Source organism: Pelmatolapia mariae, linkage group LG16_19, assembly GCF_036321145.2.
Source record: "Pelmatolapia mariae isolate MD_Pm_ZW linkage group LG16_19, Pm_UMD_F_2, whole genome shotgun sequence".
NCBI lineage: Eukaryota > Metazoa > Chordata > Actinopteri > Cichliformes > Cichlidae > Pelmatolapia > Pelmatolapia mariae.
This window is the reverse complement of record NC_086241.1, coordinates 23,132,271-23,150,347: the sequence shown is the minus strand read 5'-3', so window position 1 is coordinate 23,150,347 and position 18,077 is coordinate 23,132,271. Positions and strand designations below refer to the sequence as shown.

The 18,077-nt window shown below is 40.2% G+C and overlaps 2 protein-coding genes across 4 annotated transcripts in view; one reads left to right on the top strand and one right to left on the bottom strand.

The window, feature by feature from the left end:
- The first annotated feature begins 1,875 nt into the window (after positions 1–1,875).
- On the top strand, positions 1,876–6,353 carry klf5b (Kruppel like factor 5b). Its single transcript, XM_063498160.1, has 4 exons — positions 1,876–2,190; positions 3,018–3,948; positions 4,065–4,124; positions 4,478–6,353. The coding sequence occupies exons 1-4, from the start codon at positions 2,011–2,013 to the stop codon at positions 4,654–4,656; spliced, it is 1,350 nt and encodes a 449-aa protein (XP_063354230.1). The 5' UTR covers positions 1,876–2,010; the 3' UTR covers positions 4,657–6,353.
- Positions 6,354–7,618: 1,265 nt separating this feature from the next.
- klf12b (Kruppel like factor 12b) overlaps positions 7,619–18,077 on the bottom strand; it is a 38,754-nt gene continuing 28,295 nt past the window's right edge. For all 3 annotated transcript variants that reach the window (XM_063498796.1, XM_063498795.1, XM_063498797.1), the window contains 2 exons: positions 13,568–13,725; positions 7,619–11,884 (listed from right to left, as the gene is read on the bottom strand). In XM_063498796.1, coding sequence (XP_063354866.1) covers positions 11,703–11,884; positions 13,568–13,725 — 340 coding nt within the window. In that variant the 3' untranslated portion in view covers positions 7,619–11,702. The remainder of the gene's footprint in view (positions 11,885–13,567; positions 13,726–18,077) is intronic.

Below are 18,077 nucleotides of genomic sequence, written 5' to 3'. Positions count from 1 at the left end.
CAGCTCCCAATTGGATGATCAGCAGTCATTTGAATATGTTTCTAAAAAAAATTTCTCATTATTAAAAAATCTGAAATTGCAAGCATTTTCTTGGGGGTGACTCATCCTGATGTAGGTAAGAGTTTAAAACCCACCCTTAATATTATGATCACACCATCTTATAAAATATACATAGAAAAAAATCTTTGATAATGGTTATCTTAAAATGCAAAAGGTAAGATGATTTCTTAAAAGAAAAAAAAAGACTTTGCTGTAAGTTAAGAGAAAGCCATAAGATGAAAAAGCAGAGGCAATTTAGAAAACCACAAAGACTTTAAAAGAAATCTTCAGTCATCTCTAATAATTGTGAAATAAAGTGCAAGAGTCAATATGACTTTTGTGTAATATTAAAAAAAATTGATGCATACATTAGAAACATGTTTTCCTCATATATGTTTTCCTGGCTTTCAAATATGACCATATGTAACCCGAGCGATTCTCATATTTAAAACATGTTCAGTCAAGCCTGCAATGGGTGTAGTTACAACATTTTAATAAGAGGACACGAACTGCCTGAAGGTGAAAGTGGATGGGAGTGGCAATAAATGTCACATTAAAAGAAATCCTTACACACACTGAGGTTTCATATATATATATATATATGTGTGTGTGTGTGTGTGTGTGTGTGTGTGTGTGTGTGTGTGTGTGTGTGTGTGTGTGTGTGTGTGTGTACATATATATATATTTGTGCCAAATTGTGGCACACCCATATTTCCAGTTCAAGCATGCTCCAGTGGAACCATCATAGGTAGCATAATATACACAGTGTATTATGAGAGGTGTGTGTGGGGTGGTCGACAAGTCAATTCTGTTTTGTTAAGCTGAGTTATAAAGCTGCTGTCACTCTGATCTCGAGTGGGCTGAAGGCTGGAATCTCCTTTATTTCTGGGCCAAATCCAAGAAAATACAGTAAAGAACAAAAGCAAGTTCCTCCAGGGTCACATTTCGAAGTCTTTAGAGTGCAAAATGAATACAGGACTGGAAGTTTAGCAGGGATTGCCGCAGGACGAAGTTCAAACACCTGCAGGTTAAAGTTCAGTACAGTTAATCGGTGCTAAAACGCACAATGGCGTACGCTGCATTTGATTGAAATGCTGAGCTATTTTGATGGAAACATGCGTAGCCTGTATATGCGCGCAGGCTTCGTCGCTGGCTCAGGAATGTTGGCATCAAGTATGCAGTCCTGACAGACAGCTGCACTGCAGTGGCGTTTTTAACATGCCACACCAGGACCCAAGCCTGCAGGATCCTCTGTCTCTGAACAAAATCAGAGAGTGCGTGAAGAAATTAGAGCGAAACTACACTGTTCGCTGTGGTGGCGAAGCGAGACGCAGAGAACTCACCAGTTTGAATCTATCTGTGGGGATGTTAGAGTTAAAAAGATTGCTGAATTTCCTTTGAAATTTGGGAGAGAAAAGAAAACCATGTGTATAATAAAATATTTCCCCTAAAAAGTCTGTGTCCAGTTTGAAAAACTTGCAGCTCTTATAAAAGCGTAAGAAGCAAAGCATTCTTTTTAAGTATGACCCTGCGCGGGTACTGCACAGACTCCATCAACGAGTCACTGACTCACTTTAATGTCTGCGAACTGTGCCTGTAAACCGCTCCTTCATGCTCACAAACACTTGACACCTTCATCTCTCGCAAGTGACTCTTTAATCCCTAATCCCCAAGAGTTTTGGCGTTATTTCCACCCTCTGCCATTTCACCCCATCACACAACCACAGTATTCATTACACTAGGTGCATCGCGATCGGCTGGTTGCCCTGTTTATTTTGTACATGTTCAGCCCCGCCCTGCAGACGCGCTGATATCACGCAGTTGCGTAATTTGACAAGCCAGCGCAAAATAGGGAGAATGAACGTTTGACAGCTGCCGTTTTCCTGCTACAGATTTCTTCGAAACAAAAGAACACTTATGCTGCATTCATTCGCTAAAGATTTCGGATAGTTGCCCAGAATCTCTGCTTGCATGGCCGCTGCCGTGAGGAATAATAATGTTTGGGTTGCTCCGCGGCAGGACGCGCAGTTCCTCCAGAAAACCTCCGCACCATTGACATCCGACGGTCTTAGAGGTGAAGATCATGGACAAGTGCTCTGTAACACGAGGGATGCCATCCCGGGAACTTCCTCCTTCCACGATTACAATTTGGTAGGGGCTCGTATTATTATTATGTTTTTCTTTCCCCGTCTGCCTCTCAGCATCACGGGCTTTACTGGTGTCAGCAGGTTTAACGCAGGATTACAGTGTGTTGCTGATCAAAGCAAAAAAAAGAAAAAAAGGAAGAAAAAAAAGGCTGTTTTCATTTAAAGATGTGACCCACGATACTGAAGGAAGGCCCGTGTAATTACAGCTAAATCCTGGGCTTTTAACCTCTGCATCGATGCTGCTATTTACTAACTGTTAAGAGGGGGAATTGCAAACAGGACATGGCTGGGATGTGACGCGTTGCTCCCGCTCCTGAAACAACTCCTGAGGAAGATGCATTGCCGTGCAGAGCAACTGCATGTTCTAATTTCAGCCATGTATTCTGAAACAGCTTAGCCTGGAGTGTTTTAGAAGGGCGTCTGCTGCTTGTAGGGAGGGGGTGGTGGGGGCGTCTTTGATGTGGATGGGTGCACACGAGTAGGCCCCAGCATGCATCCCCAGATTCATTTACCTCAGTTACTTTTGTTATTGTCAGACTTCTAGTACCTTAAATGGGCAATAATGGGAAGTTCTGAATGGCTCTGATTTTTCCTTAACTCTTGCCCCAATTAATATTTCTCCAAGTCCAAAGAAATAATGATATAAACAGATGAGTGCATGATGAGTGCTGACCTTGATAAATCTGAATGAAAAATGTCCTAAAACTAAGCAGTTAGTGAGCTTAAATCAATTGCACAACACCTGTATTTCCTATTCTGCTGTCTTTACATCCACAGTAACAATCTTGCTACGACTCACCTGATCATTTTCCTCTGTTTTGCCTCTCCCAGGGTAAATCCGAGATGGACAGCTATTTGTGTTCACAACCACAGGATGTAGTAAATTCCAAAATGATGTGCAGAGACAGCACCCTGGCTCTAGAGCCACCTTTCACCGAGGACTTTGCCTCCCCTTACAGCGTCAGCATGAGCTTGCTCCTTCCCGATGTCACATATCTGCACCCAGGCCTTTGCAGGACTGTCAGACAGATCAAAACCGAGCCAACAAACTCTCTGATGCATCCCGCGTGCCAGGGGAGCGGAGTATCGGCAGCAGTCCCTGAATACCCAGGGTTTTTTTGCGCAGCTGACACTGCAAGTGGTAACTTCGTCATCAAGCAGGAAGTGCCAGATTTCCAGGACGTTCCACTATTTCAGCTTTTGAACTCTGATTTGGAACAGCTCGTTCACAGCTCGCAGGTGAACCCCATCCCCATAGCCCCGTTAAGCATTCCTACTGGGAATGTTCATGCTGGCCCAGTCCCGAATTCTGCGAAACCCGCGAGCAGCTTGCAGAACGAATGTTTTTCATTTAATCGACGCGTGGGCCATCAGCCAGGATCAACCTATCTGCCACCTTCTCCGCCAAACTCTGAGCCCTCAAGTCCAGACAGGGGCAAAGGAGTCCTTCACAACCTCTCCCCACCTCCATCCTACGAAGCCAGCATCGCCTCTAAGTTAAATTTTGAGACCCACAATTCCATTGATCTTGGACAGACACCCAGCATAGCTCCAATCCAAAACCAAGATCAAATTTCCACATCTGGATTCATCCAAAGTTCAGGTTCTGGACCAGTACAGCGTTCAAGCCTGACACCAGTTCAAACAACGTCGGGTATTGGCCCGCTGTCCCCGGTGTTGGCTCAGTCGGCTCCAGTTAAGTACAATCGAAGGAATAATCCTGATCTGGAGAGACGGCGGATTCACCACTGTGACGTCCCAGGTTAAGACTTCTGTTCGGTCTACATAACAACAATAAATTTGAGTTTAAATTTTGTCAACATTAAAAAAGATATAAAATGCAAGTACTTAATGAGCTCTATCTGTTTGTTTTTATAGGCTGTCAGAAAGTATACACAAAGTCATCTCACTTAAAGGCTCATCTGCGGACGCACACAGGTAAAATGTTCTGAGTTGCACTTCTTATTTTTGGATGAAATTGGTGACGTTGCCAGGCAGAAAACTTGCACTTGGCTTGCAGATGCATTCTGTCTGCTGACAGACCTGGCCCACATCTCACTGCTGTCAAATCACATAAACCCGCAGCTCTCGTAAAGAGAGCAGGGACGAAGACAGGACACAGTGTGATTTATGACTCACAGTTGTGGCTTAGTGTGAGTTTGTTTTTTTTAATTGGATGGAGTAGTTTGGGGTTTTTTTTTCTTGCATAACATTAAATATTGAAGGAATTCAAATATATTTAAATATATAATGACTGGCTACCTTTATTCTTCAACTTCTTCCCAATGAAGGTGAGAAGCCGTACCACTGTTCCTGGGAGGGATGTGAGTGGCGCTTCGCCCGCTCTGATGAGCTGACACGCCATTACAGGAAACACACCGGGGCAAAGCCTTTTCAGTGTGGAGTGTGTAACCGCTGTTTCTCCCGCTCTGACCACCTGGCCCTGCACATGAAGAGACACCAGAGCTAGAAACCTCTTCCTATAAAAACATCAATCTTCCTTTCCTGTTTTTTTTTTTTTTGTTTGTTTGTTTTTTTGGACAAAATACCGTCATATGCATATCAGCAAATAAACATGTTAAAAACTGTGAAACTTATTTCACTCACTCCAAAAGGGGCAGATAATCTTAGCAGTGCTGGCCCACAAATACGAATAATAATAATGTAAAAAAGATCAAATATTATGGTTGCCTTATTTTTTTTCCACACAAATGCCTCAGTTTAGGGGATATTTGCAAGGGTATCAGTAAAAAACAAACAAAAAAAAAACATAGTGTAATAACGTAACTATAATAGATCTTTTTTAAGATTTTATTTTAATTCTACACAAAAACATTTTGAAATCTAAATTTTATATTTAGGTGTTTTCATTGTATACATCATATCACCCATGTGTCGTAGGGGCATTTATTTAGTATGCTGCAAACTGCTACACTGTAAGTGCAGATATCTATGTATGCTATTAGCCAGAGGGAGGAGGATGTTGTTGCAGCTAGTGGGTCAAAGGGTTGGTTGTGCATTTGTGTAATATAGAAAGTAAAAGCACTTAAGTTAAAGTTGCAGGAAAGCAAGTTGTAGAGTTTTCTGAAGCGGTAGCAGGAAGAATAAACATCGAGGGGGTGGTGGGCATTGTTTGTGAGCCATGTTGGTGATTGCATTGCTTACAACATGAGGACACTTGGTATGAGATATTAAGTGTTGAATGACCAGCACTGTGAATGGTCTTTATCTGTGCTCTGACACTGTAACATACACATGGTCATTACAGAGAGGGTTGTCTTTTTTTTTCTAAGTGCAGGAGATGAATCCAAATGTTGCATCTTGATTTTAGGATTTCTGTGAACACTTTTCACTACTGTGGTGTTTAACTTTCAGCGAGATCTCATTTTATATTAGGAATACGAAGTGCTGAAACAATTTACAATATCTTTGCGAACATTTATTTTCTCTCTCCTGTTCGTTGTCATCGTGGAGAAATCAAAACATTGACTAGAATTTCTTTTGGGTGCGGGTGAGCCTAATTTGACACTTAATGTTTTCAGTGTGAACATCTATGAAAGTTGATGGTTTCTTTGACTTCTCTCCAAATATCAAACACCTTTTTGAAAGTGCCTTTAACTGCTTAGTTTTTTGGGGTTTTTTTTGAATGAATGAATGAATGAATGAAAAACGAAGCTGCCCCTGCCTGTTAAAACCATCCACTATGTTCCTCTTAATTTCCACAATGTAACATTAATAGAAATCTCTATTACCTGACCAAATTTGAATATGGCTTAGCAAAAACAAATTTTAAAGTTTCTGTTATTTAAGATGTATATATTTTGTATCTGCTGTTTTAAAATAAAAAAAAGAACCATGTATTTCTTTTGGATTGTATTACAGTTTAAAATTTTCCTTTTTTAAAATAAATTAGGTTTGTTTATTTTTGTTTTACAAAGTACAAAAAGGATTAGATTACGCCGCTACAGTCGAGGCTGTTACGAGTTTATCCAGCCAAGAAAGAAGCGCAGTGAATTATTGCAATACTGTTGAATAAATAAATATGCACAAAGGTCAGAAGTTTGTGTCAAAGCTGAAACATTAACATGTAGCCTAAACTGATCAAATGTCCAATGGAGCTGTGTGTCCCTCACGGTGCAAATAAAGATGTTTTGTGTTGAATATTAACTTTTGAAATGTCTGATAATTTATTCACAACATTTAAAAGGTTTACTCTAGCCATATGTCTCTATGCCAAATCTTGAGAAAACGCTGGCTAATGCTAATGCTAATCTTTTGGATTGTTGCTTGCAGAGCGGGAATATTGCACGTTATTATATAATTTTACACCACAGCTTTTGCTTTCAGTTAACCTTGCTGGTATTGAATAAGAAATAGCACAAAAACAGGCATGGCAATGTTGATCGGTTTTTGCTTTAGAAATTATGCTTTTTATGCAAAATAGGAGGGAAAAAAATTAAAGGTGGCTCATTGACACCATTATTTTTTAAGTTACAAGCTGAAAATATAGATAGTTTTAGAAGGATAATAAAAAGAACTCATGTAGCACCTTTGTAGTCTGTCTAACTTTCCCAAGGACACTTGCCAGCTGGAGGAGCCAGTTTTTCTGGAATTTGCTAATTAGTCCGGACCACTCCCCGATTCAAGACTTTCCTTTTTAACAATCTGGTGTAATCGAAACAAAACAAGTCATCTTCTTGGTTTGCAACTCTTGGAAGGTGTCCCTGACATGAGTCATAGCAAAGCTTTTGCAAAAAGTACCAGGAGAACCTGTAAAAGCCACAGAAGGTGTCTGAGCTTGTCCTGGGTGCAGAGGAACTCCTGAACTCTTCTGAGGACTATTTACTTGTGTAAGTCCCCCCCAGCCCTCCCGCCAGTGCTTTACATTACTTACGGTACAGTAAAGCCCACATAACTCAGACTCTAGTGAGTGATAAATCATTCAGGTGAGATCCTGCACAGTAAAATGCTTAGTGGAGTGGGAATTGATTGTAATCATCTCAATCCGTTGCTGCCTGACAGAAACATTCATCCAGACCTCGTTATAATAGAGCAGAGGACAGGAAGTACAGGGTGCATTCTTTTAGCTGTAACCTTTTCTCAGAAAAGGCTTGTTTGAGAATACCAGGTCTTAAAATACTACTCTTTGTTGATACTACATAAGAACAACAAAGCAGTGTGATATTACACGATGTTTTAGTTGGACGATTCAAAGTGTCTTTTTCCGCTTCCAGTAGCGATCCGATGAACTTTGCGTACAGACCACTGTACTGTTGTTCAGCTACGTCTTCCCTAATAGCGAGATTAGTTTTCCGAATGCCAGCGAATGGGAGTTCTCGGATGTCTAAGTGACACCGAAACCACATTCCATCCATCTCAGTCATAGATAGCAACTGGCTCCGTCCCAGTCTGTTACATACAAAATGCAACTTTATTAACCGTCATGCCTCCATTCATATTAATATACATGTATATGTTTGAACTTATTTTAATTTCACAGCTCCATCCATATGAAAAATACAGAGAAAAAGGCAAAAACACTGACTGGATACTTAAACAACTCTCGGAGAAAAGGAAACAAAAAAAAAGTGTAACAGGAGAAAAAAAAGAGTACATCTGTTGTTGAAGTTTTGAAAAATATCAGGATTAAAAATTTCTGTTACAGATGTGGAATTCCATGAGCAGAATCTCCCTTTTTGAAGCGATGCTGAGCAATATCACATTTTTCTTTACGGTAAGAATGAAAAGATCTGAATATATTTACACTACACTCACTTTACATAAATACAGGAACAACGATTACTGTACGTATTATCAGCAAACTTGAAACAAAGGCATTGGCTTCACTACCTAAATTTTCAAAACCAGGAAAATCAGAAGCAGATGTTATACAGAAAGTAAAATATATATTGAACTGACAGAAACCGCAAGATAAGTATTCATTAAGAGAGGTGTGACTGCTGGAATCCCAGCCACAGGATTTTTTTTTCCTTTCTTTCTTTTTTTCTTTTTTCCTGTGAGTATGATTCCTCATCATCTTCCATGGAATCACTATGTTGAATTGATGTGTTGAAGCTGAAACACCAAGAGACCTTTGTAACTCGGTTTTGTTACCCTTAGAGGAAGTGACTTATTGCAAGCAAAGTAATAATGTGTGCTATAAACAGCCTGTGAAAGTGTTATGGGAAGATGCTGCATTGTACACAATGGTATAAGGCTCAGTGCGAAAAGAAAGTTCAACATTAGAGGTCCGACTTGCATAATGTTGTCTGTGCTTCTTTTTTTTCCCCCAGAATTCGTGGTTTTCTCGTTTGAAATTTATTAATCCAAGCACGCGTGCTGAAATCGAAGCTCTGCACAGAGCAGCTGATATTACAAGTTTGTGATATGAGGCACTATTCATTATTATTATTGCATAACTTTGACCCTGGTTACCGTAACAAAATTATGCTTTAAAATATGAGGAAAGAGATGCTGAAGGGAAATACAATACACCCTGTCCTATGGAGACACCATCTTCAAGTCAAATTGAGATTTTCAGAAATTGGTGTATTAAGGCATGCAACGTCATATACTGAATACAGGAGTACATGTGTCGCTGATATGTGCTTGATCGGTAGAATTTCTTGTCGGGTATAGCAAAATAGCAACACAGGGAATTGTGTACCTTAATACTGTGTATAAATAATTGGTCGATTCTAGCAAACACTGGTTCAGCCTTGGGAACTGAAAAAAAAATGATTTGATCATGAATGTGTTTAACCACAAACCAAAGAGAAAATAAAGCAAACTGTTCTATAACATCACATATGATCATTTACATGATGAATACCATTAGCCCCATTTCACTGTATATCAAATTAGATAAATTACAGTCTCTGAAAAAAGACTTTACATGTATAAATGTATTTCCTGCATCTACTAATCAAAAGCCCTATTTTTCCAATGTATGTACAGGCTGTAGAACTTTGTAATAAGTTTTATCTTCACTATCACATATATTACAACATTTCAAAATGTCCTTTGTACAGAAGAGAAAGATTTATATGCAAATGAAGACGTGCCCCTCAATCATAAAAACGCTCTAATACATTATAAGGATGATAAAATACGATGATGATTATTCGCTTATAAATTGACATCTGAAATAAAATCATTTGAATATCATACGAAACAAACAAACAAGGTGCTGATATGGTTTTGCCAAAATGCTAATACAACTGGGCATAATGTCGTGCACAAACAATACAGATAAATAATGACAACATGCGTTCTCCAACAAATCGAGAAGGGCGTCGTGTGCTTCCGTGCGGAAATTGCTTCCTGGATTTGGCTGTTTTACTGAAAGTGAGAATGTGGAATCCAAGTTTGTGCATTAGCGTGCAAGTGTATGGATTTCAAGGTACCGTAATCAAAAAGGTTAACATTTTTCTTTTTTACTGGCCTAGGTCCAATAGATGCATTTGGCAGCATTATCGAATAACATTGGTTGGCCTGATATTTTATGTCCGAAGCTTTTACATAGCATAAAGAGCGCTGGAAATACTTGCAAAAATGTCTGTTATTAGGTCTATAAAAATATATTTTTAATTGAATTTCCTGATTAAGGTTAAGTGATGCTTTCCAATAAATATATCTCTGCCGGAAACTGCTTCTAAAAGGTACTCCTGCTGTGAATACAAACACACACACAGAAAAAAAGAATGGAAAAAAAAAAACAGTGTGCATGTATTTGTGTACGTATGCATGTGTGCAATTCCTGCATTTTTCTGCTTTTTACATGACCAAATCTCAGGTAAATCAGATATAAATCATAACTTATATCTGGTCTGAGGCAATTTCAAGTGACTTTGTTTGTGTTTGAGACAAACGACAGGAATAGAAATGATACATGTGGAGACAATCACCAGCTGGGAGACATCAGATTAGAAACCAGTCAGTAACGGAGGGAGTTGTGGTACAGAGCGAGAGGAGGTGGCCAAGCTGGAACTTCTCCTCGGATATTGACATCAGCAAACAGAACAAAGAGGAGGTTTAATGTTCCTTCCCATCACTTTGTTCAGAATGTATTGCTCTTCTGTATTGTACACCAGGTGCCACACTATCCCTGTAACACTTTAGCTGGTGTCAGTGTCATTTTATGGATAAGTGCTGCGGTGCTGTGCAAAACCACAACACAAATTCCTTTTTTTTTTCTGTTAAACCCAGCTGAAAAAAAAGACAGAGGTGAATGACTTTTTTTTTTTTAAAAAGGAGAAATGTCAGGACACAATAAAAGTCTGTAAGGTGCCTCTATTTTTTCACATACTGGAAATCTCCTCTGATTGTTCAGTTCACTGTACATGAGGGGTTGTATTTTCTGAGTCAAACATAAGCAATAAGCAGGCATTAAAAAAGAAGCAAAACCCAATAAACAAAACATTTTTATACTGAAGTATATTTATCCTTTAAGATTGCACTTTACTGATTGCTAATCACAGCTCAAAATCCACCAGATTTTTTTTCCTTTTTCTAATAAATGCTTTGAAGAGGCTCAACATAAACATAAAGAACAGCACTGATGAGATTTGGAGTTGTCCGGCCATGTGAGTGGATCATCAATGGTGTGTGCTGGTGCGATGATATGCAAGTCCTATTCCCATTTATGAAAACAGGCATTGAATGACTGAAAAAGTGGAGGTGCTGATGAGGTTGATCTTTTCGGGTTGTGGGCATTTGAGTCTATCTTGATTACAGTTTGCAGGCAATTGAAAGGTGAAAGTCCAACTTTCTTTTAGCTTCTACAAGGGATGCCTCAGATCTAAGAGCAGAAGCCAGGAGGAAAATGAAACCACTTGTGATTAAATGGTGCCCCCTGCTGGTCACAAATCAGACTCACACAGGGAGGCGTGGTGAAAAAACACTGCCTGTAACTTCAACTACATCCAAGTCCGTTCCCGTGATCCAGTCGAGGCCAAACTTCTTCCTGCTCACACAGGAAATCCATTCCTTACAACGGGGTCTTTCACATTATGAATGCTGGAAAAGCAGCCGTTTTGAACAATAATGAAAAGAAAGACACCACAAAAAAAAAAAGACAGTTGCAATTGCATTATACTTTTTTTTTGTCCAAATAAAGAGTTAATCTTAAAAATCAAAGTGAAACATTTATGAACAGTGCTGTAAAAGACAGTTCCCTATTATACTCCAAGCAAAGACAATAAAAGATCCTGCCGTCTCTTCATTCCAAACCAAAGAGGATCCAGAAGTGACCCTGTTTTGTGCTCCTCAAGCTCTGTGCACCTTCGTCCATCAGTCTTCTTTGTCTCCGTCTTCTCTCCTTATGAAGGATGAGCGCATGTGTGCGTCTGTGTCTGTATGTGGGTGTGAGTGTGATAGTGTGTGTGTGTGTGCGCGTCCAGGCCGGCTGAAAACATTCACAGGGAGATCCCGCTCCCCCGGCTGCCTGTGTATGCATGTGAGTGTGTGTCTTTTTGTTGACCTCTCTATCTCTCTCTTTATCGCGCTCCGTCTGATTCACACCAGCATGTGTCTCCGCCGGTGCAGGGCCAAGTGGTCAGATCTGGAGAAGCTGCGGTCACAGTCTGCACACTTGAAGGGCTTCACCCCTGTGTGTTTTCTGTAATGCCTCGTCAGCTCATCAGAGCGGGCGAACTTCCAGGTGCAACCGTCCCAGGTACACTTGTATGGCTTTTCACCTGGAAAGGAAGTCAGAAAACACAGTCCATGTTCAGTCGCATTTCCGGCAGATTAATTTGGAAAATCTGCACTTGTTAAGTGACAATCCATAAATTGCCGCTAACCTAATGTCCAATTTGGTAGTGCACAAGTCGCACAAGTTTCAAGAATCTATATAACTCACTAAAATGGTATGGTTGTCTGATGAGATATTATTAAAAAAATATTTAAACACAAAAAAATTACGGGAATGTATAAGTCACACATCAGATTTCGACAGGGAAATATTAAATTTGAAAGTCTTCACTGACAGACTGTGGAAGCGCAAAATGATGCAACAGTGGTCAGCAAAAAACAAAGTCTTCAATCTTTAAAGCCTGGATTCAAAGTCACGGCAAAAAAGAAACATGAATTTGATCAAGTGTTATCTTAATATTCTGAGCAGTCTATACTGTTGGATCTCAAACTGGCTTTAAAGTCTATATGATTTCCAGTGAATAAACAGCAAATTGCTGTATATTAGCTAAACAATTGATATACTATATTCTATAACAGGCCAAGAGCCGACACCTTTGCTACCCATAAGTCAAAATTTAGGGTTATTATCTCAAAATGTTCAAATCTCAAAATGTTGCCTTTCTAACTCAAACCTCTAAGAAAAATCCTCAAAATTTAGAAAATAACTTGAAATTTCCAAGTCATTAAATTGAAATTTGGAGAGAATAACCCCAAATTTTGACTTTGGATGGCAAAGTGCGTCTTTTTTTTCTATCCACTCTTCCATAGAAACCTTGTCAAAAAAAAAGTCTAATTGTCGACTGATGTCAGAGACCTTTTACAGAGAGAAGCATTTTCCATTATCCTAACAGCTTAGTGTTCACTGCTTGTGACACTACTGCTTGTCAGCTAGTGCGCTGGCTGAAAAGTCAGGCTTTGCAGCAGCCTGAGATAAATGACTGATTTTATAACGTGATGTGTCACAGTCATCATATATAGAAAATGCAGGTTGGAGTAATGAACGCAACACGCTTATTTCATTTGCATAAATGGTCTCCATATGTGTATATGCACTTAATCATGATATGCCACAGTTTTATGATTTATAGAAATTTCTTTTAAGACTCTACTGCGAGACCAATTCTTTAAATAATGCTTGACAATAAAAAAAAAAGCGTGTGCAGAGTAGTAACGTTCTTCTCAATGTGTGAACAGAATAATGTATAATTTCTTATGTGGTGCTATAACGTTGTGCCAGGGAGCCATACAATTTACAATCAGTATACACCTTTTACTTAAAGCAGACTCTGAGGCTTGAAATGATTTAAGGAAGCTATAACTTCAGTGTCCATCCACAACAACGGGAGAACGTTTCAGTAGGAATGGCTGTAATTGTTTTAGCACTTTTCATGAAATAAATCATGTTAAGGACAATTCAGCCTTCTCAAAAAGCAATTAAAATGTTCCAAGATGTTGTATGCTGTCTTGTCTTACTGCGTTCATGAGACAGATAAGAATAAGTTTAGCTGCTCAACGCTCTTCTTCAGTGAGTCAAGACTCTAAAGTGGTTTTCAGCGGACACACCGGGTAACTTTCTCAAAATGTGAAATGCCACCTCACTTAGACTTAAACAAACAGCATTAAACAGCATCAAAATAAAATAACAGCATTTCAAAACAACTGTTCTCACACGTAGATTTACTGACCTGTATGCGTCCTCCGGTGTGCTTTTAAATGCGAGCTTTTGGTGTACACCTTATTGCATCCCTCAAAGTCACATCTGTGGATTCTTCTCTTTTTGGAATCCGGTGACTCCGACCTCCGAGGACGCCGTATGCTGTCGATACTGAACGGGGACATGGAACTGCAAGGAGGACAAAAAGTAGCAACAGATAACATTATTAGAGTCTGATGATGCCTTTATCTTCTTCTGTGATAAAGAGCAGTTGTTGAAAGTTTGGAAGAATAGGTCAGTCATTTTAATTAAAGTTGACAGTATATTTCAATTCAAAACCTGCTGAAGAATATTGCAGTGTTTATTCAACATGCATTATTGCACCATTCACTATTTGCAATAAAAAGTTCAAGTTTTTGTTTTATGCAACCAAAAGAACATAAAACATAACTGTCATACCGGCTGTAACGTCACTAGTTATTGTGTTAAGAGAGGAAAAGGTGTGTAGATAAAAGACGGACTGGTATTTAGAGAGTGCTTTTGTGTGCTTAGTGAGAGCTCACTATGCATTTACACTGGAAGCACACAGTGCACAAAGACGTCCATACAGCACTTTGCTTTATGCGCTTGATCTAGAGCTCACAGTCACACACCAATAGATGTATCAGCACCGATTTGGGGTTCATCTTACCCAAAGACATTTCAATATGTCAAACCACCAGTCTTCTGATTTGTGGATGATTTTGATGCCCTCAATAAGTACAACCATTTTATCTCTTTCTTGTAAAAAGTAGTGCGTTTCTAAACGGAATCAACATATATGTATTTTGAAATGCAAAAAAAAAAAAAGACAGTATACAGTGAATATTGAAAGATAGACAGATTGAAGGTGGCAGAGCAGCAGCTTTGCCAGCAGGTGGCAGTGCAACTCTACTTAAGTACCTCTGAAAAAGTATGTAAGGTAAGAGGGCTGATATTCATATGGTTCCAATACTATTGTTAAAGCAAAAGTGGTGAGATGAAGAAGTTTTTGTCTTTTTTAAAATCTCTGTGTTGTTGAGTCAGTTTAACAGCTTCTGAGTAATTTATGTAATCATTGCATTTTGGCATTTCCTCTCCAACAAGCAGTCAGTATCACTGTCTACTGTATTTGTCATTGTGAAGCAATGCTGCAAAGTGTGTGCCTGTGTCAGTGAGCATGTGTGTGCGGTTTCACATGCATGTCTGACTTGCCAGTGTTTGTGAGCGCAGTTGCAGAGTACAGTCATCATATCTTTAGTTAATCTGAATGTACTGTCATCTTTGTGTTCTGAAGGCAGCGCTGCACACAAGCACACAACCCAGAGAGAAATCCAGAAGGCAGCAAGAGGTGGCCAGAAGTTCATGCCTCGCCCATGATTGTTGACTGTGCAACAGTGAGCACCTTTTTACACAACACATGACTCGTGCACACAGCCGGCAAACTGGCGAGAAAAACTGAGATACGATATTGAGTGAAAACAAGAACATCTCTGTTTTGTAAAGGGGGGAGGAGTGATATCTTTGGGATATATTTAACAGGGTTCTCTGCTTATGCTGTGAGGCTTGTAAACAGGTAAAAGGGTGAAGTGGGTAAAATAAAAGCAAAGTAGCGGGAGGAGGAACTGCTAAAATCATGTCAGAGGAACAGGGGCTGCCAGACAGGCCCTCCAGTGAACTGTCTCCACCGCACACAACCCACTTCCTGTCTCTCTGTCTTACACCAAAGCACAGTCAAATGCAGATACAGTATACACGCACAATAAAGATACACACATAGCTACACGCAGGCTATATAAATACACTGAAACAGAAGCGCACGCATGCATACAGATCACCTGTTACTCTTGGCTTACTGCCAATCTGAAGCTGTACAGGAAATGAGCACACGGGTCAGATATGAAGTGAACTCCATTTCCCCTCTCATTTCTCTCTCTCTCTCTCACTCTCTAAGCTCAGGGAATATCGCACTGTAACGTGATGACAAAACAAATGAAGAATTTTAGACGAAGAGTTAAACTCCTTTTCTCAAAATGATTGATGAGGTTCCCGCATCACATATATTCTAGATGAAAATTTAGAGGGCCGTTTAGAGTCAGAGGTGCTGTAGAACTCTGTGTGTGTGTCTGCCCAGGAAAGTAAAGAGAAGAGCCAGTGGAAACACTCTGAGCTCAGACCATCGAGCAGATGAGGCGGATGTTTACATTCTGACTTCATCCATGAAGTGACTTCATGATTATGATATAATTTAGGAAGGTCTGAGTACAACAGCTTCTAAAACAAAGAACAAGCAACCATCATAAATTATTTCACCAAATACAATGCTGCTGCGTTTCAAGAGCTCAGTGACAGATTGGTTTAATCAGTAGTGGCAGTATTTATAGACGTTTTGTGCATCTGTAAAAAAAAAAAAAAAAAAAAAAATTTAAGTGAGAAATGTTCCAGTTCTCAAAGAAGAATGGCCATTGCTCACCACCGCTCACCAGTGACATAAAGGTAAACAGTGGAAAACTTCTAATCCCACTTAAATGACATTTTAATGATTCAAGTGAGGAAATTGGGTCACACCAAAAAAGCCAGTGAGCAGAATTCAGTGCATAATTGAAAAATAGCCATAAAAGTTAAAGGCTTAAAGAGAACTGAATATGAAATACTGTGACAGAGTTATTACTAGATCTATTGATTTAAGCTTCTGCTACACACTCAAAATGAATACACGTACAGTCATGCCTGATTTGCCTGATTATTACTATTATATACTATATGACTATTTTGATAATCTAATAGATGTCAATTAAGAGCATTTAACAAGAAAAAAAAGTGGCAGGAATTCGGTGCTTTTCAACGATAGCGTTGTAAACGGACAAGAAGTCTTCACTTTTACTACCTCATTATAGATACATAAATTAATTTTGTCATTTTTAAAAATCTAATAATAATCCTAAATGCAAGAAAGCACACAAAATGTATCTCTTTGGGTCTTTCATGCTTATAATGTAGTTCTTGTGTGACCGCGAATTGGTTATATTTTCTCATTAGAGCCCAGAGGAAAACTCACTCTGCCTTGAACCCTGAGTCACCGCAGCATAATGCTTGTATGAATGTGTCTGTTTGTGTCTCCCGAAGTAGCAGAAAGAAATGGGAAGTACAGCTGAGAATAATTTCAAACAGAGCTAACCTCTGTTTTTGTTCCTTTGTTTCCCCGTTTTTGGGGGTTTTTTTCTCCCCTCATCATCCGCTGGGCTCTACCCGTACGACAGAAAGATGGGGAGCATGGGGAATGAGTGTGTGTCACCTGTATTAGGGATTTCCCACAATACAAGCACAATACATATTTCTAACTCCTCACCCGCAGCGGGGTCACAACACCGGCTTGAGCACAGCAACAGCACGACCTGCTTCAAGGCACTGGTGGAATTATCAAGAAAACAGGAAAGGGAGTGCTCAAGTTTGTGTATGTGTGCGCTGGAACACTGCCCACCGGGCATTCCTGTACCTGTCCGAGGATACTACCCCTCACCTCGCCCACATCTCCTCCCTCCACCTGCTCTCTGGCCCCCCAGGTCCTTGGGGACCCGCCAGACTTCAACAGAGACAACCCTCCCAACACAAGCCCCTGCCCCCAGCCTCACACACCTCTCCTCTCTGTCTTCCTCTCTTTCACTCGCGCTCTCCCACAATAGCCTATCCTCTGATCCCCAGGGAAACGCATGAATATGGAGGAGGCTGACCAAGTAGCACATGATACACACAAACTCGCTCTCTACCCAACTCTTCTTTCACTCATTTATTTATATATGGATACCTGGATTGGAGGCTGCAGGCACTCCCGTCCTCCGCCCTTACACCTCGCCTCTCTGATGCTCTCTGGGTGACTGCTTGTGTAAATGTGGCTGCCAAATTATGTAAAGCTGCTCTTTCCACAAGCGCGGCATACACATTTAAATGAAAAGAAAGGCAATATAGCGACGCAGTGGACTGATATGTTTATAAGTCGGCTTCTGTTGCGGTGCAGATGTCCATCGAGTGCATGTGCTATGTCAACACACAACGCACATTCTTCCTCTCTGCGGCCAAACCGGCGTGTAACTCAAGAAGACTACAGACTGCTTTGTTTTTCACAGACAAACATGCAAGTCTGTGTTCCTGTTGACAATGGCTGACCTCCTTCTGGAACCAGCTGTTCTGTCCACTGTGCAGAAAACACGTGCATGCATACAGTACAAAACACACACACACACCGGAGGATTAATACTTACAGAAGTGCACACATACTTTTTTTTCACACTAACACACACGCACGCACAGTCACAGTCACATACACAGCGTGCACACAGGAGTTTCCACACAGCACAGTCTGCACTTTGCACACAGAGAAGTGAGTGTGTGGGCAGGCCCTGGCAGAGCAATGCTAACCCTGGCTGGTGATTTATCGCCATAGTGAAAGCTTGGGCTGTGAAAGGTTGTGTCCTGCCAACCTCTGTTCTCCTCTGACCACCCGGTGCCCACGTGTGGCACTCAGG

What these genes read in the sequence shown, in the direction of transcription:
- klf5b (XM_063498160.1), top strand. Translation starts at nt 2,011, where the DNA reads ATGGCCGCTGCCGTGAGGAATAATAATGTTTGGGTTGCTCCGCGGCAG. An exon ending in CCTTCCACGATTACAATTTG is followed by an intron (nt 2,191 to 3,017) that starts GTAGGGGCTCGT and finishes TGCCTCTCCCAG; the next exon opens with GGTAAATCCGAGATGGACAG. An exon ending in TCACCACTGTGACGTCCCAG is followed by an intron (nt 3,949 to 4,064) that starts GTTAAGACTTCT and finishes TTGTTTTTATAG; the next exon opens with GCTGTCAGAAAGTATACACA.